This window comes from Trichechus manatus, unplaced genomic scaffold (assembly GCF_000243295.1).
Source record: "Trichechus manatus latirostris isolate Lorelei unplaced genomic scaffold, TriManLat1.0 scaffold00181, whole genome shotgun sequence".
Lineage (NCBI taxonomy): Eukaryota > Metazoa > Chordata > Mammalia > Sirenia > Trichechidae > Trichechus > Trichechus manatus.
The window spans coordinates 4,632,811-4,658,307 of NW_004444117.1; the positions used below are offsets into that span (position 1 = coordinate 4,632,811).

The 25,497-nt window shown below is 40.2% G+C and overlaps 1 protein-coding gene across 2 annotated transcripts; it reads right to left on the reverse strand.

Annotated features, from left to right (window-relative positions):
* Window positions 1–6,027: 6,027 nt before the first annotated feature.
* On the reverse strand, window positions 6,028–25,244 carry ZFP62 (ZFP62 zinc finger protein). 2 transcript variants are annotated; one of them, XM_004387169.3, is made up of 2 exons: window positions 25,156–25,244; window positions 6,028–14,171 (listed from the first exon to the last, which is right to left on the reverse strand). In XM_004387169.3, coding segments are annotated over exons 1-2 (2,718 nt in total). In that variant the 5' UTR covers window positions 25,157–25,244; the 3' UTR covers window positions 6,028–11,454. The 2 variants fall into 2 exon arrangements, with proteins under 2 accessions (XP_004387226.1, XP_023597227.1); XM_023741459.1 differs by lacking the exon at window positions 25,156–25,244 and adding an exon at window positions 14,632–15,226.
* Window positions 25,245–25,497: the final 253 nt, after the last annotated feature.

The following is a 25,497-nucleotide window of genomic DNA, read 5'->3' on the forward strand; positions in this document are numbered from 1 at the left end:
GCCAGTGATCATAATGATGACACAGGACCAGGCAACATTTGTTCTGTTGTACATAAGGTCGCCATGAGTCAGAGTTGACTCGAAGGCAGCTATCTATTTCAGATGATCTCAGTCTTCTTAGGGAAGAAGGAGGTTGTTGTTGTTAGGTGCCACTGAGTTGGTTCCAACTCATAGAGACCATATGTACAACAGATGGAACACTGCCTGGTCCTGTGCCACACTCACCAATAAATTGTTTCTATTTATATAAACAAATATATATGATAGAAAACCAATTTGCTTATTGGTTTCTATATATAACTAAGTATATAGAAACCAATAATTTATCAGTGACAGCTTCATAACCAAATTGATATTCTCACTCAAATTTCAAGTGCAGTATGACACTGCATTTAAAACCCGAAAGAAGAAAAACCAAAGTTGTTTGGCTGTTGGAGGCCAATTCACAAAGCACTCGCCTGAGGAAGACCTGTTTTCCCAATTCCCAGACCTGAAATAGCAATTAAGCCCAGCAGCCTATGTGACTAAACTTACCTCTTTTCATGAAAATGTAAACTGAGGTAAGAGCCATGCTGCCTTGGAAAGACTCAGTTCAGTGTTGTCAATTCCAGAGCCACTGAGGCCACACGGCAAGAACAGGAGTGGGTTTTGGCCATGAGGGTTACTCTTTCTAGAGGCAGTAGGGACTGCCACAACATTTAATTGATCTCCTGTAACAATAAACTTCATTCAAGCTGGTATAAAAACTAATCTGTAACTATCGACATTTGCATAATATTCGTAAACTGTCTAATGAGAATCTCCAGAAACAAGTTGGAACACTGTTTTCATGCCAGAGGGGACTGTGAGGTCCTCCTCACAGGGTAGTTCATCCAATAGCAGACTCTCTTTGTGGTTCTCCCCATCATCTTCTTTTTCTTCAGTGTTTCTATATGATGGCTTATTCATTACATGTGGCATCATCTGTACTATGTTTATGGATCTACTCCCTTCTGTTTGGGGGGAAGGGGTCGTTTTGCACTTAAGAGTTCAATTATATGAACACTGAGTACCATGAAGCTTTGACCTTCACTAAGAATAAGGTCATACTCTTGAGCTTTCCTCAAGAACATTAATAAGTTTGCTAATAAACTTGATGTCAACTTGTTGAGGATATTTATTCCCTCATTAAACAATATTGAAACCAGAATAAACTTAATCAGATTTGTATAAAGAAGATTTCAAGTTCCACTAAGAGATGTAAAAAAAAAATTATTTTTTCTTCCGAGACAATTCAGGCCCCATTATGTGGGGTTAAGCAAGATGCACCGGCTTCTGCTCCAGGTGGGGAGGGAGCACAGTGCCCCAGAGCTGGGTGTTGGAGCTGGAGTAGGGTGAGATGGATAGAGATGAGGGGTCCATATGGTGGTGGGGAGCATGGTCTGGTGTGGGTTTCACAGCCCAAGCAAGGTAAGGAGAGGGGCCACACATAGGTAGGGATGTCAGAGCCCAATCAATTCCATCTTTTAGAAATCTATCTTACATTTCCAATCTTCATTATATTGCTTTATCCTAGATTCATTGCCTGTCCCTGCCTCCATTTGTAGGCTATTGTCCAGGAGACTTAGGTAGTATAAAATACTCCTCTTGAACCCAAGAGTTTGTTTAGATACACAGGTGTTATGCATTGAAATGTGTCCCCCAAAATATGTGTTAGAATCCTAACCCCCTGTACCTGTAGATGTTATACCATTTGCGAATACGGTTTTCTTTGTTATGTTAATGAGGACATTTCAGTGTAGTGATCACTTCTGAGTTATAAAAAGAGCAGATTAGATACAGAAGTAAGCACAAATGGGGGTTGGAGGGTGGAAGGAGATGCCGCTGCCACATGAAAATTCTCAGGGAACTGAGGAATGCCAGGGCTACGGAAGCTAAGACAAAGATTTTCCCCCAGAGCAGATAGAGACAGCCTTCCCCCATAGCAGTGCCCTGAATTTGGACTTCTAGCCTCCTAAACTGTGAGAAAATTAATTTCTATTCTTTAAAGCCAAAAAAGACAGAAAAAGAAAGTTATCCTACAGATAAAGTTGAAAGTTGTGTAAGGGTGGGAAGATACATTTTATTGCACTACTGTTTATGCCAGCAAGAAACTGAAAACAACCGAAATGTTTATCATTAGAAGGCTGGTTATATAAATTATGGAAAAACTATAAATGAGATACTAGGAAGCTCTTAGAATACAAAAAAAGATGTGTATATACTTTTGAATAAAGGTGAACAACTATATGCATGATAATTTATTAATGTTATATATATCAAGTTTCCTTTTGTTAAAAATTAAGAGTATGTAAATGAATAATATCTTTTATAAGAATCAGCACAAACTGGTTCCTATGAGGCAGAGATTAAAGATGTCCCAAATGTCCAGCTTCTTCAAACTGCTGTACCGCTCCATCATTTCTAACACCAACTGCCCCGCCCCGGCCCCAGGACTCTCCCTCCCATCTTTGGGTTCAGTAATTCGCTGCAACATCTCACTGAACTCACAGAACCCTACTTACAGTTAAGTGGTTTATTAGAGAAGTAACAGGGTACAACTCAGGATCAGAATCAACTTGGAAGTAACAGGAACAACTCAGGATACATTTCTTTGATCAGAACAGCTTCTTCTCGCCCTCTGCCACAGGGCCCAGCTAGGGGCCTTCTGCCCACAGGGCCCTGCTCGGTGTCTTCTCAGACAAGTGTTACAACTCTTAACTCAGTGGTGCAGCAAGCCCCACCGCAGCCATCTGGCGCTGCTGTCGCTCTTGCTGCTGCTGTTGCACCCCGTCTCTCGCTGTCTTCAGTGTTACAGCTGCTGCTTCTCTCTCTCTGTGTCTCCCTCTAAAACCTATGTCAGGGAAGCTGGTTATACAGCAAGCTCCTTATCAATTTCAAGGCCACTCCCACCCCCTAGCAAGACCACAAACTAACCAATCCCCTACGAGGGTTCCATGCCTCTTATTTGCATTAGCAGACTATTCGATTCCCCACATGCACTTTATTTGCATAGTCCCACCCAATCATTTTGTGGGAGTTACAGGAGCATGCATCGCTAAAAAAAAAACCCAAAACCAAACCTGTTACTGTCGAGTCCATTCCCACTCATAACAACCCTATAGGACAGAGTAGAACTGCCCCATAGGGTTTCCAAGGAGCGGCTGGTGGATTCAAACTGCCGAACTTTTGGTTAGCAGCCAAGCTCTTAACCACTGCACCACCAAGGCTCCATGCATGGCTAGAATGGCCATATTAAGTAATTCACTGCACCGCAGTATGTCTGGAAGCAAAAGTGCTCATTTAGAGGTGTGCTGTAGAACGTAGATTAACAGCAGCACCGAGGTGCTCCCTTGACTTCCCTTCATATAGTGATGCAGAGTCTGCTTCAGGAGCCATGACAGCTCGTTGTATGTAAAAATTCCTTAAAATATAAATGCACAGATCATTGGTTTAGTTCTTCCAGAACAGGTATGTAACCCCTGATTTTAAAATAGTTGTGTCCTAACAAGTAACGAATGTTCCAGATCTGGCAGAATCATACCCCCTTAGGGGCCCTGGCCACCAAGGAGAGCTTCACTGTGATGTGCTGAAACTGCTTCCTCCCTGCTCCAGCCACCATCTTGCATCTGATAAGATTCTGAATCCCTAGTTAATTAATCCAACCTTACAATGGGTGTATGTTTCAGTCTCTTTCCTCCAGTGCCCAGCCCACCGAAATACTGCAGTCATGAAATTGGCTAAAAGAAAGGCAAGTGAGGCAAGTGAGGTGAGCTGAGGATTCCCAGGTGGAGGCCCCACAGCACATGACATAGGGCCACTGAGTAATCAAGGCCATGTTCTCTGAAGTTGTAGCCATACTGTTTATCCATTGTCCCCTACCCTGACTGCTTAGGCACAGTGGAGACCAGCCTGAGCCAAGGGCTAGTGTTGATAGGAGGCATATCCCTGGCTCCTACTAAACATTGGCAATGGCAAGGGGAAGTCAACTTCAGAGGGAGTTTAAGAGCCAGGGGAATTGGGAAGGCCCTGAGGATGCCCTTCAAAGCCCCACTAGATGCCAGTTGGTAAATTTCCAGACAAAACAAACAAGATAACTTTCAGAGTTCTGGATGTGGGAGGAGGTAAGCATGGAGCTGGGAAATGATGTAACTCTTCCTGTAAAAGTGGCAAAAATATGTTTTATTTTGTTTTTTGGGGTGGGAAGGAGGGTGATAAGATCATAGGAAGAAAAATGTTAGTCAGGGTATTGCTATTGACTGATAGTATTTCAGCTATAACATGCTTGAATCAATCTTTGTTTTTAGAGCAAGAAAGCCCTCCTAGAAAAGAAGCTGGAACATGGGAGCTCCATGGTTTGTGCTCATTAAAGTTTTGTTTCTTAAGCTAGAAATTAATAGTTTAAAAAATACCTAGCACCAGAGGACAGGGTCTAAAAAATAACTTCTTTTGGAATGACTTCTGGATGAAAAGGCCTCAAGACAACTCAACTATTGGTAAATAACCAACCTCTATATCTCAGCCCTGGTGGTGTAGGGGTTAACAGCTTGGGTGCTAACCAAAAGTTTGGCAGTTGGAATGTACCAGTCGCTCCTTGGAAGCCCTATGGGGCAGTTCTCCTCTGTCCTATGAGTCGGAATTAACTCAACAGCAGCGGGTTTGATATCTCAGACATTGTTTTGTGCAAGGGAGATGACCTTGCTGGATAAAAGACCAACTGAAACAAAATGGGGAGGATGGCTCGTTGCTTATTAAGGTTTTCCTTCATACTTTCTTTTCCCCTCCCTCCCTCTTATTCCCCTCTTGCACCTCCTTTGAGTTCAACAGAAACTGAATTCACTCTGCAGTCTTTCCCACACTCCACATGTATAAGATTAAAAAAAAAAAAAAAAAGCCCATTGCCCGCGAGTCTATTCCAACTCATAGCAACCCTATAGGACAGAGGAGAACTGTCCTACAGGGTTTCCAGGGAGCGCCTGGCGGATTTAACTGTCGACCTTTTGGTTATCAGCCGAACTCTTAACAACTACGCCACCAGGGTTTCCATCAGACCTTTCTGGGTAAGTTTTATTCTACGAATTCTCTCAGTTCATCTAAAATTTCTAATTTATTGGCCTAAAATTATAACATCATCTTATTGTTTTAATAGCTAGCATTTGCAATGTCAAACTTTAGAAATTCTCTGAACTCCAACTGTAGGAACAGGGAACTTTCTCAAAAGGAGTCTCTTCAAACTTGAGGAATGAGAGTTTTGTAAGGGGAAAGAAACAAAAGCAGCAAAGTACCCACTGCAATTTTAGTGGGCTTTGGTCAAGTAGACATTGCAATCTTACAGAAATGAGTGATTTGGCTCATCTTAGTCTGTTACATCCTGTTCTAGAATTGTTGACTCAATTAAGGAATTTAGAGGGAGTGAGTTATTCTCGCAGTTATCAAGGAGCAAGGCGAGGGGGTTGGGAGGGTCAGTGTATGTTCAGAGAAGAAAATAGTTCTCTACAGTCCCCTTTTTATTCCTGATTTCAGTTATTTGTGCTTTCTTGGTCAATCTCACCGAGGATTGTCAATTTTATTAGTCTTTTTACAAAACAAACACGTTTGGCTTTGTTGATCCTCTATATTGTTTTTCTATTTCATTAATTTCTGCATTTCATTACATCCTTACATTAACTTTAGGAATTTGTGATGTAACTTTCCGAGATGGGGCATGAGTGATTAATTACCAGGTTTTCTGATTTTCTAAAGTATCTTTTTTAGGCTATTCATTTCTAAGTGCTGCTTAAGCAGAGCCCTGGTAGCACAGTGGTTAAGAGCTCAACTGCTAACCTCAAGGTTGGCAGTTCAAACCCACCAGCCAGCCACTCTGTGGGAGAAAGACATGGCAATCTGCTCCTGTAAAGATTACAGCCTTGGTAACCCTGTGGGGCAGTTCTACTCTGTCCTATAGGGTTGCTGAGTTAGAATCAACTCGATGGCAACGGTTTTTTTTTTTTTTTTTTAAATGCTTAAGCCACATTCCACTGGTTTTGATAAATACTATTTTCATTATCATTCAGTTCAAAATATTTTCATCGTTGAACCATGATTTATTAAGAAATGTATTTGTAAATTTCTGAACATAATGGGGAGGTGCTAAGTGTGTTTTAAATTATTAATTTCTAGTGTAATTGCATGGTCAGAGAACATACTGTGTAAGATTTCAGTCCTTTAAATTTTGTTGACACTTGCTTTATGGTCTAGCATGTAATACATTTTTCAAAATGTTTCATGTATAAAAGTATTTATCTTGTTAATTGTATTGTTCATCTTTACTATTTAGTCTGTTTATGGTATTAATTACTGAGAGGTGTCAAAAGTCTTCCATCGGGACTGTGGATTTGTGTATCTCTCCTTTTTGTTTTGTAAATTTTTGCCAATCTTTTGAACTATATTATTGGATACTAACTTAAAACCGTTGTATCTTCCAAGTTTTCTCTTCTCTGAACCTTTTGTCTTAAAGCAATGACCCCTTTATTTCTAGCAATGGTTTGTGCTTTAAACTACTTTGTCTAATATTAGTAGAGCTGTACTAGCTTTCTATTGGTTACTATTTATTTCATATAGAATCTTTCCATTCTTTTACTTTAAAATTGTCTTTATATTTAAGATGTCTCTTGTAAAAGCTGCATATAGTGGGGTTTTGTACTTTTGTATAAGAGTCTGTGGGTTATGCAAATGGTTAAGAGCTGAAAGGTTGGCAGTTCAAGTCTACCCAGAGGCAACTTGGAAGAAAGGCCTAGTGATTTACTTCCAAAAAATTTCCACCCACTGGAAACCCTATGGAGCGCAACTCTACTCTAAAACACATAGGGCCAGAGTTGGAATCTACTCGCCAGCAACTGGTTTGGTCTGTTTTTTTGTACTTTTGTCCTACCTGACAATCCTTGTCATTTAAGAAAATTACATTAAATGTAAATATTATTGACTTAAGACCTACCATCTTTGTTTTGTCTCACCAGTTTTTTTCTCTTGCCTTTTTGTTGAGTTTTAAAATATTTTTTCCTCTACTAGGATTGAAATCATATGCTCTACTTTATGGTTACCCTAGACTTTATAATACGCATGAAATCAAAACCTTTACTGCCTACTGTAAAATACAGACATTAGAATACCTCAAATCTATTTACTCCTTCTTGACTTATATTGTTGTCTGGTATTTTAAGTCTGTCTTATTTTAACAACTCTAGATTTTGTTTCAAATAAAATGTTCATTTACATTGCACATATTTCCCACTCTCTTTGCTGTTTCTTTTTGCATCTCAGAATCATTTTCCTTCTGTATTAAAGTGCATTATTTAGAATTTCCTTTAGTGAGGATCTTCAGGGATGAATTTTCTATTTTTGTCTGTCTTAAAATGTGCTTATTTTGTCCTTATTCTTGAAAGACACTTTCACTGGGTATAAAAAATTCTAGGTTGACAGTTTTTTTCTATCTCTGGTTAGATGATTTCATTCCAGTTTTTTGGCTTTCATTGTTGCTGTTGAGAAGTCTAACGATTATTTTTTGAAAGTAGTTTGTCTTCACCAGTTTTTAAGATTTTTTTTCCTTTCTGCAGTTACAATAGGATATGTACTGTAGGTATAATTTTTTAAAAAAATAAATTTATCCTGCTTTGGGCTTCTAAATCTGCAAACTTGTATTTTCCATCAGTTCTGGAAAATTCTCAGCCCCATTCCCTTTGCCCCATTCTTTCTGTCTGCTACTTCAGAGATCAAATATGTGTTAAAACCTCTCAATGAAGACTTGAAATTCTGACTGGTTCTTTTTTAAATGTGTAATTTTACTTCTACTAAATTTCTGCTCCCTGCAGTTATTTTCAGTTTTTAAAGAATGTCTTTTAAACATTTTAAGAACAATTATTTTCACAAATGTACTTGATTCAGTATGTGAAGTCTGTGTGGGTCTGTTCTTTTCTGCTGGTTTTCATTCATTTTGCCATTTTTTCTTTATGTGCCTGGTTATCTATGACTACTTGCTGGTCATTGACCCTGAAAAAATATTTATAGGTGCCACCTGAGGCCTAGATTAAACAAGTCTTCTTCCAAGTTTTATGTTTGCTTTTCCAGGTCTCAGATTGTGTAAGGGCTGTCTGAGGCCGTAGCTTGTCAGGGCTATTTCCTTCTACTGCTCTGCTCAGTAACAAAGCAGCTGTCTCTGTAGCCCCAAGACTGGGGAGAGGGATGGGTTTAGATCTGCTTTATTTTATACTAAGAGCGTAGCACTTGGGGAACCCAGTTTAACGTTGGAAACGTCTCCTGTGAAGAGTCAGTGCCTTAGGTGGCCAGGCCCTGATCTTCTGTCCCTGTCACCCCCCACCCCCAGCTGATGAACTGGCACCCAACTGTGGTGTTATTCTCTCTGATCACATGACCCCATTTTAAAACTGCCCTGAGATTACCCGCTGTCTTTTCAGTTTCATTGTGCTCTTGGGAGAGCTATCTATCTATGCAGTCTTTTTGTTTTTGGTGGGAAATTGATCCAAATAACCTAGCCTACCTTTACAAGAAAGTCTTGTCCCACCTTTTCTATATTTGTTTCTTCTCTTTTCTCAATTTTTAAAGCTCAGTTTTAAAATAAATTTATATTTTGGTTCTATTCTTTTAGTGATTGCCCATGACATTTTACCACACATATTTAACTTAAAACCTAGACTTAACCAGTATCTTGACCCTCCTCCCAGATAATACAAGCACTTTAGGCCACTTTTATGCAGCTTCCAATTTATCTACTGTTGCCTAACATTTCAATTCTATCTTTAGCCCTAGAAACTATACACTATTAATTTTTTTATACAGTGTTTGATTTACCTACATGTTGCCAACTTTATTTTATGTATCAGACATTCTTCTGAAAGGTGGTGGTGGGGGGTGTTAAACCAGCTTGAGTCCTGATGAGGACCTAAGGGGGTGCAGCCACACCAGCTCATTGGATTCATGCCATGATGTCTACCTGGGGTAGCTTGAGAACCAGAGATCCATGTCCTGAATTAACCCAAGGGTCATATATCTGGCCCTCAGGAGCACTCGAGGCCCAGGCAAGAGGCCCTGCAGTCCCATTTCCTATGCACTGGAGGTCCTGGGTCCTCAGGGGTTCCTCGTCCTGAGTCAGTGGTGGCAAAAGGCAGAGCATGTCCCTGTGCACAGCACACAGAAGCTCTCTGAATCCCCATCTGGACAGTGGCCATTCTTTCCTTTGTTATTTAACCCATCTTCCTCCAAAGTAGGTAGTGTATTAGGTCCAGATGGAGTTCAAGTACATGTGTGTGCAGGGTGGACCTCAAGCCACTGGCATACCCATCACCCTGGCGCATGTGCAGCACATGGAAACTTCAGGTAACCTGATTGTTGAATTCAGAGCCAGTCTCATCTTCAGCAAATGGAAGATCAGTCTGGGCCCTGCGGATCACTGGGAGTCAATACAGAGAAGAAAAAGCAAGTGTGCTCATAACACTCCAAAGTGGAGTCACAGAAATGCTCTTTCCTTCTCCTTGTCCTGTCTCCACACATTCTCTTTCCCCCTCCCTCATTCTATCAAACTTACTGTAAAGAGTGTGCATCTTGGAGCCAGAAAGACTTTTTATTAGAATTCAGTCTCTATTGAATTGGCTCCACTCAGAGTATTTTTGGATAGGTTACTTAACTCTCAGAAGAGTCCCTTTCTACCCTTTGAGTTACCTAATTAACACCTTTGTAACTAGTTAACAATATTTCATGTTAATTTCTATCTGTCCTGTCAGAAACAGTTTCTGTGTGATGACTGATCACTCACATAGCCTACCCCCTCCTAGGAATTATAATCCAGCCTAAGTATGAGAATCACACTGCTTACCTGGGGCCCCTCAAAACCCACTGCGCTTTTCCTGGTGGAGTACCACCTAACTTCTCATGAATCCTAAGCTACTAGCGCTATAGGATGATACCCTGCTGCCCTCCCTGATATGAATTTGGTATAACACCCTCACAAAGATCTGACACTCTGAATGGCTTTCTCTGTATACTGCTCCATCTAAAGTAAGTCATAGCCTGTTTACATTTGAGGAATTTCTTTATTGGAGTTCCATCTTACCTCACCATAACTAACTGGTCTTCATGGCAGAGACTAAGTCCCGAAGTATTCATAATATTTTAAAACGGACAATATACATATGTACTGCATGAAATCCTTAGAAAAACACATTCCAAAACAAACGTTTAACAGGATTACTTATGAAGCATGGATTTCCTCAATTACTGGTAGCTACTTAGTAAGTCTTTTAGCTCCGGCAATGAAATGCCCTCCCTTCCCAGTACTCCTATTCACAAGAATCCCTGAATTAATTCTTTCTGTTGTGTAAGGTGTGAAATCATGCTGAAGATATGTTCCATATTTATTGAATGTGCTGAAATCCAATCCACAGTAGAACCTTTTATTGTAGCATAAAGTGTGAATACCACCTTTAAGTTTTTCACCTTCATTCAGATTCATCATCCCTTGAAGGGATCCATTTGAAATTTCTAAAAAGTTTCACCAATTCAACTAGTGTATTACAACATTAGGAGCCCTGGTGGCACAGTGGTTAAGTGCTTGGCTGCTAATCAAAAGGTCAGCAGTTCGAACCCAACAGCCGCTCTGTGGGAGAAACTGTAGCAGTCTGCTTCCATGAAGATTACAGCCTTGGAAACCCTACAGGGCAGTTCTACTCTGTCCTATAGGGTCACTGAGTCAAAATCAACTCAATCGCATCAGCTTTTTTATTACTAGAGCAGTTTCCAATCAACTTGTATTTTCCAAATGTAAGTCTCCTATCTTTTGTTACATTTGTAACAGTCTACACCTTCTATTTTTCTTACACTGAAATCCAAATTTTGTTTCACAAGTTGTCATCATCCTCCCCAATTCATTCAATTATATCAAGTTCATACTTCATGATCACTACTATTAAATATATCCCCTGAATCCAGTCTCTCCCTGAATTTGCCTTTTGGAAACCCTTCTTGGACTTTTCCACTGACCAATATATAAATGGGATTCAAAGCTATACCCATATTGCCTACACTTCTATTCACAAAATTTATCCAAATATGAACTTTCTGATGGTAATTAAGTGATTCCTAACTGAAGTCCTTTTCTCATCCATGTGATTTATATCCAGAAACATCTGTGCTTATTTTGAAGATTCTTTTCACATTCCATCACCTTGAAAGGTTGTATCACGAATATGAACTACTTTATATTCCATAAGGGCTCAGCTACCTTGACACTATGACTTAGAAACACACTGGAAACATAACTTACAATCATCTAGAATAATTTCATTTAGACTATCTAAATTATAAGCCATGAATAAGGATCTCAGACATTCTTACATTCACAAGGTTTTCTTTCCTTTGAGCTCTTTGAGACTTGGTAAACTCTACCTTCTACAGAGATATTCTCATCCTGGTCCCATCCAGAACATTCCCTCCCTCGAGGGTTCTCTTCTGTGATGCACTACTATGATTTCCCACATATGTCACATTTAAAAATTCCTCTCCATTGTGGGTTCTTTTATGCTTGGTAAGATTTGATCTGATATTAAAAGCCTTTCCACACTCATTACATCTGTATGGCTTCTTTCCAGTGTGGATCCTTTTGTGTTGGTCAAGGACTGATCTATAATTAAAAGATTTCCCACACTCACAATTATAGGGCTGCTCTCCACGGTGGATGCTTTTGTGGTTGATAAGACTTGAGTGTGAGATGTACGCCTTCTCACACTCATCACATTCATAGGGTTTCTCACCTGTATGAATCCTTTTATGCACTGTGAGGCCTGAGCTGTTCCTGAAGGCCTTCCCACACCAATCACATACATAGGGCTTCTCCCCCGTGTGGATCCTCTTGTGTTGAGAAAGGAGTGAGCTGTAACTGAAAGATTTCCCACACTCAACACATTTAAAGGGTTTCTCCCCAAGATGGACTCTTTTATGACTTATAAGAGTTCTACTTGAGAAAAAAGCTTTTCCACATTCGTCACACGTAAAGGGTGTCTTGCCAGGGTGGGTACTTTTATGGTTAATAAGGCTTGAGTGTGAGATGTAGGCTTTTCCACACACATCACATTCATAGGGCTTCTCCCCAGTATGTATTCTTTTATGTACTTTAAGGCTTGAGTTGTTTCTGAAGACCTTCTCGCACCTGTCACATTCAAAGGGTTTCTCTCTAGTGTGGACCCTTTTGTGTTGAGAAAGGAGTGAAGTGTAATTAAAAGATTTCCCACACACATCACATTTGAAGGGCTTTTCTCCAAGATGAATTTTTTTGTGATTTATTAGGGTTCGGTATGTGATGAAAGCTTTCTCACACTCATCACACTTGTAGGGCTTCTCCCCAGGATGTACACTTTTATGATTTATAAGGCTTGAGAGTGAGATATATGCTTTCCCACATTCTTCACATTTGTAAGGTCTCTCTCCAGTATGGATTCGTTTATGTACTTTAAGGCCTGAATTATTTCTGAAGGCTTTTCCACACTCATCACACCCAAAGGGTTTCTCCCTAGTGTGAATCCTTTTATGTTGCTCAAGGGCAGAGCTATAATTGAAGGATTTCTCACAATAGCTGCATTTATAGGGCTTCTCCCCAAGATGGATTCCTTTGTGATTTTTAAGGCTAGAGCGTGAGATATAGGCTTTTCCACACACATCACATTTATAAGGTTTTTCCCCAGTATGGATCCGTCTGTGGACTTTGAGGCCTGAATTGTTTCTGAAGGTTTTCCCACACACATCACATACATAAGGTCTCTCCCCAGTGTGAATAGTTTTATGTTGAAGAAGAAGTGAGTTATAACTGAAAGATTTTCCACACTCCTTACATTCATGGGCTTTTTTCCCAGGGTGAATGCTTTTATGGACTGCAAGGCCTGAACTATAGCTGAAGGCTTTGCCACAGACATCACACTTATAAGGTTTCTCTCCTGTGTGGATCCTTTTATGCACTATAAGGCCTGAGCTGTTCCTGAAGGCCTTCCCACACTCATCACATTCATAAGGTTTCTCTCCAGTGTGGATGACTTTATGTTGAATAAGGAGAGAACTATAATTAAAAGATTTCTCACACTCATCACATTTATAGGGTTTATCTCCAAAGTGGATGCTTTTATGGTTTAGAAGTGTTCTGCAAGTAATGAAGGCCTTCCCACACTCATCACATTCATAGGGCTTCTCGCCTGTGTGGATTCTTTTGTGGACTCTAAGGCCAGAACTATTACTGAAGGTTTTTCCACAGATGTCGCATTCGTAGGGCTTCTCCCCTGTGTGGATCCTTTTGTGGACTCTGAGACCAGAGCTGTTCCTGAAGGCCTTCCCACACTCACCACATTCATAGGGCTTCTCCCCAGTGTGGATCCTTTTATGTTGGTCCAAAACAGAGCTATAATTGAAGGATTTTCCACACTCATCACACTTACAGTTCTTCTCTCCAGAATGGGTGCTTTTGTGGTTTATAAGGCTGGAGTATGACATGTAGGCTTTCCCACATTCCTCACACTTGTACGGCTTCTCCCCAGTATGGATCCGCTTGTGGACTCGAAGGCTTGAGCTGCTCCGGAAAGTCCCTCCACAGTCATCACACTCATAGCGTTTTTCCCCAGTGTGCATAATTTTATGTTGAACAAGGCGGGAATTATATTTGAATGATTTCCCACATTCATCACATTTGTGTGATTTCTTAACAGTAGTGGTTTTCTGCTGTAGACTGGAGTAAGAGTTTCCATTAATGTTCTCCATACATTTGCCTCGCTCACTGTTTTTCTGTTCTACAGAGACAGTATTATGTACAACATATTTTGAGCTCAAATGTAAGCTTTTCTCAGATGCCTCATTTTCCTGTTCTGTCTTTACATGTGCCATGTTCTTGGCTTTGCCAATCTTTTCCCTGATGACACTTTTCTCTTCCTTCATTCTTTTTCCCTCAGTCTTTTCCAATTGATTCTCTACCTTGTAATCCCAATCACAAGTTTCACCAACTTTAGGTTCCTGAACATAATCTTTGTGAAGACCTTCTATTTTTGGCCACTTAGATTCTGCATTTCCAAAATTTTCATACTTTTCAGTTGATTCCTCATCCTCAGTGCTCCTCATCTTCAAATGTGACACTAAACCAAGAAAACGAAAATGATACCTGTTCACTTTGTTTAGCAGAAATTGAAAGAGTTACATCAAAATTCACTCATTTACTTGACAAATATTTATTGAGTGGAAGCTGTGTAATAGGTACTATTTTAAGCACTGGGGATACAGCAGTGGACATGCCAAAATTTCTGCCTCAGTAGAGATAATGTTAAAATGCTAGAGCCCTGAATTTTCAATGGAGCAAAGAACTCTTCTATCCTTGCATAACAGCTTAGCATGAAGGCAGGTTGAAGATGGGTTGAAATCATACACAGTACTAATGTGTAACATAAATCAGTTTTTCTTTCTTTTTTTTTTTAACAATGTCATTTAGTTATGGAAAAACAAACAGAATGTATAAGAACAAAAAAATAGGTAATATAAAAGTTAGGGAGACATAATCAGCAGCAAATAGGTAAAACTAAAGAGACAAAAAATTCGTACCTGGGTAGAGATGTCAGGGAAGTGGTTACAAAATCATGAGGATGGCAATATCATAGATGGGAAAGAAAGAAAGCTGCAGGTACCTGGAGTTGGCCTGGCCTCCTGAACTTTACCTCCAAGAAAAACACTGACCCTGAAAGTGGGCAATCCCCACTTATCATCAGAGAGGAACTCTATATAGAAAAACACTCTGCCCTACCAGGTAAAGAGATTTTCATTCCTACTTATGAACAGGCTAACCGCAGTCAAGGCATATCAAAGATTAAAAGCAAAAATACAAACCATCAAGCATAAGAAGTAATACTGCCTAGGCTCAAATACTTAGCTGCATGGCCTTGAGAAAGTTACTTAACCTTTTTGTACCACAGTTTCCTGATTGTAAAATAAGGACAATAGGGCTGTTGTGAATAATAAATAAGGTAATAAAGCATTTAGAACAATGCCTGTCACTTAATGAATACTATACAGATGTCATTATTTATTTTGTTATTATAGTATTGTAATTGTTAAGAACAATTATATTAGACCAGGTTGGAACCTGGGGATAAAGCACAGGAGTCATGGAAGGTAAGATCCTTCACAAAGCAGATTTTAGGGTCCAGGCAGGGACTCTTTGTTCAGACATCAGACTTTGAAGCACTCTATACATAACTGGTACTCCATTAGCACCTGCTAGTGGAGAGAGTGATCCTGAGAACAAAAGAAACAGTGCCAAGCCAGTTCTCCCCCAACCTTAGATGATTACACATCTATGATTAGACTCAGTTAAAGTCTGGATCTCCCCCTCTTAACTGGGTATCAGATTCTCTTGTCAGGAATCTGGAATCCTGTCAATGCTACTTAGAAACTCTATATGTGGATATGTGAGGAGGAAGCAAAGGCAATAAAAGAAAAGAAAGATACACACTTTTGAGTAAACATATAAAAAGAATCACACTCATGATCCAACTTATGCTTATGGAAATGATAAACTTTGGATTAAAATTTACAGAACAGGTGAGGAGGCTGGGAACACAAGGTATCACTAGGAAAGTAAAATAAAGCATCACCAGGCAAACATTAAAACTAAAGGTGGTCAGCTGAGAGAGCTTCACAAAATTATGCATTAATTATGGTCATCAGAGGTCAATGAGGAATCATGGCACAACCTAGTTTACCTACACCCCGTTCATTATTAGTTTGAGCAGAGCAGTCTATGTCAGTTCAAATGTGAGAGCTACTGGGTAGGCAGGAGAATTCCAGAACCATCAACAGCACCACATCTTTTATCTGTGCTCTGAATCCTGCTCCCACACCACATGAGGGATTCTCCATCCATTTCCCCTTTGGCCTTAGCCCCTCAACCTCTACTATCTCTTAGTCCTCAGGACAGAAAGATGATCAAGTTCCTACAGCCATAAAACCAAATCTCCAAAACACACACACGCATGGGCACACACAAATGGCTTAGGGGAAAAAAAGGGAGAGCTCTTAGGGGAGACTAGCCATACCAGATATTAAAGTATACTACAAAGCCCCTCTGATTAAAATAATGTGGTGCTGATATATGAATAAACAAATACACTAATGGAACAGAATAGAAAGTCCAGAAATAGACCCAACTCCATATAGAAATCAAGTAAATGATAAAGATGGTCTTTTTAATAGTGTTCAAGCAAGTATAATGCCATTTGGGAAAAGATAAATTAGATCCATTCCTTACACCATACATAGGAATAAACTCCAAATGGAGCCAAGATCTAAATACAAAAAAGGGAAACTATACAAAGACTAGAAGAAAACATGGATGAATGCCTACATAACCTGGGTAGAGGGAAAAGCTTTCTAACTATGACACAGATCCAACAAAAGAAGACTGATAAATTTGACTCTGTAAAAAGAAACTTGCTTGGCAAAAAACACTACAAGCAAAATCAAGAGACAACTAACAAAGTGGAAGAAAATATTTTTAACATAATTCATATATAAAGGGTTAATACACATAATAAACATTTTTGAAAAATTGAAAAACAGAACAAAGGGGCAAAAGACGTGAACAGACAATTCACAAAAAGAAATATTAAAATAGTTCTTGAATATATGAAAAAATATTCAACTTCACTCGTAAGAGAAATGCAAATTAGAACTAAGATACCATTTCTCTTCTGTCAGACTGGCAAATATTCAAAAGTTAAATAATATATTCTGTTGGTGAGGCTGTGGAGATACAGGAACTCTCATACAGTATTGTGAATGCGAATTCACACAACCCGTTGAGGGGAATTTGCCAATATCTAACAAAACTATGTATGCATTTCGAAGCAGAAATCCCACTTCTAGGAATTTTTACTGAAGATACACTTCGAACAATACAAAAGTACATATGTACGAAAGTTATTCTTTGTAGCATTATTTCTAATTGCAAAATCTTTTAAAGACTACCTATATGTCCAAGCATTTAAGACTGGTTGAATAACTATGGAACTTATACACAATGGAGTACCAAAAAAGAATGAGGAAGATCTTCGAATTGTTATGGAGCAATTTCCAGGATATACTGTAAAGTCAAAAAAGCAAAGTGAAAAAGAGCATATGTGCTACATTTTGTGCACGAAAGAAAGAAAATAAGAAAACATTTATATTTTGCTTCTCTTTATAGCAATGATAAACCAGAAAACAATAAAGTTCGCTACCTACAAGGGGTGGGGAGTGAGGCAGAAGGGACAGACACTCTGAGTATAGCTTTTGTATAGTTTTTACCTATGAAAGCATAATAATGTTCTGCATATTCAAAAAATAAAATTAAATCAATGAGACTGGGAAAAGGGGGGAGGGAAACACCTAAAACAGAAAGCAAATAGAAACTAATGAATTTTTGTTTCACACCAACAGCATAGTTATATGGCAGGGGGGGAATAAATAAAGAAATAACTCAAGTAACTTACGAACATAGTACCTGACTACATACTACACATCCTCAGTCTTGGGAAGGCTGGTAGATGGGACAGGGTGGGGTGGGATAGGGTGGGGAGGAAAAACGGCAAACAAACCCTGTACTCTTTTTAGCAGGTTTGTTTTCTGTAGTGCTATGGACAAACCAATTCTGAAGCAATTTTAGATGTTATCAAGAGACTGAGTAACTGAGTAAATGTGTGGATACTGTTGGGAGTGAGGGCTCTCCAGGAAGAAGAGACATAGAAATATGGAATAGCAGAAGGCAAGAAAAACCCTGTGGGGATGAACTGGAAGTACTGATGTGAATTCTCATGATTTCTAAAATATGTATTGTGTGTATATGTAAGTGCACATGTATATGGATGTATATATAAAAACATATATATTGTATGTATATGTGTACAAACGGAGTCCTGGTGGTGCAGTGGTTAAATGCTTGGCTACTAGCCAAAAGGTCAGCAGTTGAAACTCACCAGCTGCTCCACGGGAGAAAGATGTGGCAGTCTGCATCCATAAAGATTATAGCCTTGGAAACCCTATGGGGCAGTTCTACTCTGTTCCATAGTGTCGCTATGCGTCAGAATCGACTCAACAGCAACGGATTTGGGTTTTGGTTTATATGTGTATAAATTTATATGCATGTATTTCCCAGCTCTATTACTGAGCACATCTAGCACCCTGTTCTTGGTCTGTCTATACTACCATTCCCTGCTAAAAGGAACCAGGGCTCCTCAAAGAAATGGCTTATTCCAGGGTTGGGGCAGGGTATGTACAAAATGAGCTGGGATATCTTATGTCAGCAGGTAAGGAGATGCTAAAAAAGAAAAATGATGGGAGCATGTCCCAAGAACACAAGAGTTGGCTTGAACCCCTGATTTAGGCACCATAATAATTAGAGTTATGAATTATAAACTATTCAAAAAATAAGATTTCATGAGTCCATACAAATACTAAACAAACAAACAAGGGAAAAAAGGAGACCTCCTGGCTTACAGCAGAGTGAGAGGGCCAGCTGATAAAGGTGGAGGGAAAAAGTGGAAAAATCGGCATTTTGTAACAATCAGAATAAAGACTGGATGAGGGAAGAATCATCACTGGATTCTAAATCTAGGGAGAAATTTTGACAAGGACTTAAAAATGTTCTTCTACCAAATGTTTATTAGTCACAAGTGAAAAAAATAGTAAATATACAGTGAAAAATTTAGACAATGTCCTAATAGGTCAGGTGTTCTAAACAGACATCATCAACATAGGCAGATCGTCATTAAGTGCTTCCAAAAGTGACATCTGAGAAAGACACATCATCTATGAGAATGCATAACCTGAACTGAATCACAGAAAACATGAGTAAATCCAAAATGAAGAACATCCTACTAAAAAGGGGTGGTGGTGGTGGAAGGCGAACTGTATTCTTCAAATGTATCATTTTCATAAAATACAAAGAAAGGCTGTAGAAATGTTCCAGATTAAAGAAGGTTAAGGAGATCTGACCACTAAATTCAGTATCTAATCTCCACGGGATCTGTCCTGGAGAGAAAAATGGTCATCTGTCAAATGACAAAATTGGAATATGGATAGTAAATTAGATAAAATATTATCAACCTTAAATTTACTAAAGTTGACAACTGTACTATACTTCTGTAAGAGAATTGCTATACTTAGGAAATTCTCCCTGGAGTACTTAGGGGTAAAGAGACATTATGTATATAAGTTACCCCCAAGTGTTTTAGGGGAAAAATAAGTAACAGAGAACACAAATGAAGTAAAATGATAACTACAGATGAATCTATGCAGCCCTGGTGGTGCAGTGGTTAAAGCCTTCAGTTGCTAACCAAAAGGTTGGTAGTTCAAACACACCAGTCACTCCACAGGAGAAAGATGTGACAGTTGGCTTGCATAAAGATTACAACCTTGGATGCCCTTTATCACCACTCCTATTTAACACTGTGCTGGAAGTTCTAGCTAGAACAATAAGGCAAGAAAAAGAAATAAAGGACATCCACATTGGTAATGAAGAAGTTAAACTGTCCCTGTTTGCAGATGCTATGATACTATACATAGAAATCCCGAAAGACTCCACGAGAAATCTACTGGAACTAATACAAACATTCAGCAGAGTAGCAGGACACGAGATAAACATACAAAAATCAGCTGGATTCCTACACACAAAGAGAACTTCAAAAAGGAAATCAGGAAAACAATACCATTTATAACAGCCCCTAAAAAATAAGATACTTAGGAATAAATCTAACCAGGGATGTAAAAGACCTATACAAAGAAAACTACAAAACACTACTGCAAGAAACCCAAAGGGACCTACAGAAATGGAAAAACATACCATGCTCATAGATAGGTAGACTCAACATTGTAAAAATGACAATTCTACCCAAAGCAATTTACAAATACAATGCAATCCTGATCCAAATACCAAGCCCCGGATAAGTAAAGCTCTATTGAAAAAGAAGAATAAAGTAGGAGGTCTCACACTACCTCAACTCAGAACTTGCTATACAGCTACGGTAGTCAAAACAGCCTGGTACTGGAATGACAGATACATTGACCAATGGAACAGAACTGAGAACCCAGATGTAAATCCATCCACCTACGGTCATCTGATCTTTGAGAAGGGCCCAAAATCCATCAAATGGGGAAAAAACACTCTTTTTAACAAATGGTGCTGGCAAAACTGGATATCCATCTGCAAAAAAAATGAAACAGGACCCATACCTCACACCATATCCAAATACTAATTCAAAATGGATCAAAGACCTACATATAAAGCCAAAAACTATAAAGTTCATAGAAGAAAAAACAGGACCCAATGCTACAGGCCCTAATACACGGCATTAACAGGATACAAACTATAACCATCAACACACAAACCCCAGAAAATAAGCTAGATAACTGGGATCTTCTAAAAATCAAACACCTGTGCTCCTCAAAAGACTTCTCCAAAAGAGTAAAAAGAGAACATACAGACTGGGAAAAATTTTTGGACATTACAAGTCAGACAAAGGTCTGATCTCCATAATCTATAAGAAAATCCAGCAGCTCTATAACAAAAAGACAAATAATCCTATTAAAAAATGGGCTAAGGAAATGAACAGACACTTCACCAAAGAAGACACTGAAGCGGCCAACAGACACATGAGGAAATGCTGGCGATCACTAGCCATTAGAGAAATGCAAACTAAAAACCACAATGAGATATCAGCTTACCCCAGCATTATCGGCACGAATCAAAAACACTGGAAATAACAAATGTTGGAGAGGCTACAAGGAGATCGGAACTCTTATGAACTGCTGGTGGGAATGTATAATGATACAACCATTCTGGAAAATGATATGGCACTTCCTTAGAAAGCTAGAAATAGAAATACCATACGATCCAGCAATCCCACTCCTAGGAATACATCCCAGAGAAATAAGAGCTGTCACATGAATAGACATATGCACACCCATGTTCATGGCAGCATTGTTCACAACAGCAAAAAGATGGAAACAACCTAGATGCCCATCAACAGTGCATGGATAAACAAACTATGGCACATACACACAATGTATATTATGCGATGATAAAGAACAATGATGAATCTGTGAAGCATCTCATAACATGGATGAAACTGGAGAACATTATGCTGAATGAAATAAGTCAATCACAAAAGGACAAATATTGTATGAGACCTCTATTGTAAAAACTCATGAAAAAGTTTACACAAAGAAAGTAACAATCTTTGTTGGCTACGAGAGATGGGAGGGGTGGTGGGGGGAATACTAAACAGACAATAGATAAGTGTTAAGTTTGGTGAAGGGTAAGACAGTACACAATACTGGGGAAGCCAGCACAACTTGTACAAGGAAAGGTCATGGAAGCTCCATGGACACAAACTCCCTGAAGGACTGAATTGCTGGGCGGAGGGCTGTGGGGACCATTGTCTCGTGGAACATTTACCTCAACTGGCATAACACATTTTATAAAGACATTGTTATACATTCTACCTTGGTGAGTAGCGTCTGGGGTCTTAAAAGCCTGTGAGCAGCCGTCTAAGATAATCCACTGGTCTCAACCCTTCCGGAGCAAGGGAGAACGAAGAGAACAGGATACAAGGAAAAGATTAGTCCAAAGGACTAATGCACCACAGCTACCAAGGCCTCCACCAAACTGAGTCCAGTACAACTAGATGGCGCCCGGCTACCACCACTGACTGCTCTGACCGGGATCACAACAGAGGGTTCTGGACAGAGCTGGAGAAGGATGTAGAACAAAATCCTAACTCACAAAAAAAGACCAGGTTTACTGGCCTGACAGAGACTGGAGAAACCCCAAGAGTATGGCCCCGGGATACCCTTTTAGCTCAGTGGTGAAGTCACTCCCAAGGTTCACCGTTCAGCCGGGGATTGGACATCCCCATAAAAGAAAACAGGACTAATGAGGCACAGCAGTCCAGGGACAAGTACTAGAAGGCAGAAGGGGACAGGAAAGCTGGTGATAAGGAACCCAAGGTTGAGTAATGACAGTGTTGACATGTAGTGGGTGGGGTTCTTAACCATTGTCATACAGCAATATGTGTACTGTTTAATGAGAACTATTTTGTTCTGTAAACCGTCATCTAAAGTGAGAATAGCAGCACAACTGGAAGAATGTAATCAACATAACTGAATTGTACATGTAGAAATTTTTGAAATGGTGTATCTTTGGCTATGTATATTTTCACAAAAAAAAAAGGTCCTCCAAGGCCGAGAAGGGAGTGTGTTGACATGTCGTGGGGTGGTTAACCAATGTCATAAAACAGTATGTGTACTGACTGTTTAATGAGAAAATATTTGTTCTGTAAACCTTCACCTAAATTACAATAAAAAAAAAGAAAAAAGATTACAGCCTTGGAAACCCTAAGAGCCAGTTTTGCTCTGTCCTATAGGGTCACTATGAGTTGGAGTTGACTTGATGGCAACAGGTTCGGTGTTTTTTTTTTTTTTTTTTGGTTTATAGGTGAATCTGAGTAATTTTTCTTTTTATTCTTGAAACTCTTCTGCATATTTGAAATTATTTCTAAATAAAAAGGTTTTAAAATATCAAAAGGTAAATTTAAAATTCCCTCAACTATACCTTTCCCTCCAGGTACCACTTTCACTATCCTACCTCCCGTTCACAGTTGTGTATTCAAACAATGGTCTTCAGTCCCATCTCCCTCATGCCTCATCTACTCAATCAGATTTCTCCCACTCAGACCATGCTGCATTAGCTGCTTAGCACTAGCTTCTTAAGGGCCAGACGCTTAGTCCTCAGCCAGGAGACCCTTGGATGTTCCTGGCACCCTCATTCCATCTTGAATTTTTTCTCTTCTGGCTCTGCGTACTCTGAGCAACCTCATCTGTATGCAGGGATTAGCAAACTTTGTCTGTAAAAGGCTGGATAGCAAATACTTCAGGCTTTGTGGGCCACATAAGACTCTGCTGCTTAATTTTCTTTGTTCTTTTTTCTGGGGGCAAGGGGGTAGGTGGGAGTGAGGACTTAACATCCCTTTAAAAATGTAAAAACCATTCTTGGCTTTCAGGCCATACAAAAATAGACCTTAGGCCAAGTAGTTTGTCAACTTCTGTCAGATAATATCAAGGAATAAGAGTTAATTGAGGATGATGTGTTAATGGCATTGTGGCTATGTTAGAAAGGTAAAGCTAATGTAGCAGAATACTGATAATTGTTAGTTCTGGGTGATGGGTATATGGGAATTCATTGTACTAGTATCCTTCCCCGTGTATTTAAAATTTTCATAATTACAAGAAAAAAAGATCACTCATAGTGGTTCCAGTGGGAGAATGGATTGAGGGGGGAAAAAAACTTAAGTCCTAGAGTTCCAGGGGAGCCTTGGTGGCTCAGTGATTAAGAGTTCAGCTGCTAACCAAAAGGCTGCAGTTTGAACGCACCAGCCGATCCTTGGAAACCCTATGGGACAGTTCTACTCTGTCCTATAGAGCGCTAGGAGTCGGAATCAACTCAATGGCAATGCTTTTGGTTTCTAAGTGGAGAAGAGATTTCTAGTTATCTTGTAACACAAGTAAGCAAAGAAGTTTCTGAAAGAGAAGCTGAGAAATTTCCTGAAGCTAAGGGGTGGGAGCTGGTTTGAAGAGAGTCATTGATAAAATTTGTCTATTAGGCTAGTGTAAGACTAAGCATTACAAACACAAGTCTCAAGAGAGAAAAGCTACTTAGTTTTATTTGTTTTAAACACTCTCCATGAGTTACTGTAATACTGATCTGGTATATTTAACAATCTGAATTAATGTAAAACAAAAATTATTTTATGATTTAGTCCTTTCTTTCAAAATCCTTGCTCAGCTATACCTTAGTAAAATGTCAATGAGGGCCTAACTGTCTGAAGTTACAAAAAACTGGAAAAAAAAAAACATCCCCGAATACATCAAACAAACTATGGAATGTTCAGAATATCCAAAACATCCAAACAAGACCAATCCAATACCACAGTGCGTTAAAAAATAAAAAAGGAAGCTTTCTATGTTCTGATACGTAAAGATCTCAAGGGTATATTAAGTGAAAGAAGCAAGGGGCAGAGGAGGAACTAACTACATTACTATTTACTAGTATTTGCATACAGAAACCATGGAAGGATACAATGACTAAAACAAAAGTGGTTACCTCAAGGGGTGGGGCCTAGAAAGATGGATAATCGAAGTGGGAGGGAGTCTTTTCACTGATACGTTTATGTTTTTTATATCGTAACTATATGAATGTATTCCATACTCAAAAAATGCATTAAACAAACAAAGAGCCTCATCATTTCAAAAAGAAAACACTGCTGGTGGTCACCAAGTCCAAACGTCTTGGAGCAACACACACAGCTCTGGCACTCCCGGTTCCCGCAGGCTGCCCCTCGGTCCTGGAGTCTCCTTGACCTTCCTCTCCCTACCTTCCCACCCTGCGGAGCTAATGGCAGGCCGCCTCCTCTAGGCGCACCCCTGTCCAAACACAGGCGAGCTCCCGTGGGGCAAGGGCTGGGAAGCGTCTCCCGAGGGCTCGATCAATACTTGTGGCAAGAATCTCTCAACACTCTCCATCCAAAAAAAAAAGCGGGGGGGGGAGGCGAATCAGATGACCCCTAGACCTGTGATCTAGAGGTCCCTCTAGCGCTCGTATTCATTCTCAAAACCCAGGGCCAAACTTAACTGCGGCGGGAGCGTAACAAGGGGGTTATTTTAAAGCGCTGATTTTCAGGGTTTCCCTCAGGCCCGAGAGAGCTGAGAACAGTTGAGGAACACGGGAGCGGGGACCCAATCTTTCTCCGGACATCGGGCAGTCCCAAACCGACCGTGGTCCGCTCGGCCTGTCGGAGCCAATGGCCACAGAGAGCCCGGATGGCTACAGGAGTGCATTCTACACACCTCGGCCGGCCCGCGGTCTTCCCTTCTCTCTCCTCCCCCGGGAACACACCGCCTGAGGCGTGTGTGTAAGGGACGCGCCTCCTCCCAGATCCCGCCCGAGGCCCAAAGGGCGGCCAAGACCCGGCCAAGAGGGGGAGGGCGTGGCAGGCAAGGGACCGGAACGGTAGCGCGGGCGTCCGCGGACTCACGTACTCGTTGTGGCAGCGCCGCGGATACCCGGCCGCCGGAGGGACAAAAGCACTGACGGCCCGGCCGGAAGAACCCAACTCGGCTCCGGGCCACTTCCGAGTCTTCTCTGGGACTCTGGAGGACTGACTCGATTGTATTCCCCCGGCGTCCAGCTCGTTCAGGCACGTGACCTATGGCGCGCTCTAATGACCCCAACACGGAGGAATAGTCATTACTTCAACAATTATTTATCGAGTGCTCGCTTCATGTGTGTTTTATTACATACGAAGCTTCCTGTTATGGGGACGTTGCATCTCGGTGTGGGGTGCGGGGGAGACAGATAATAAAGTAAATAAATGGCTCGGT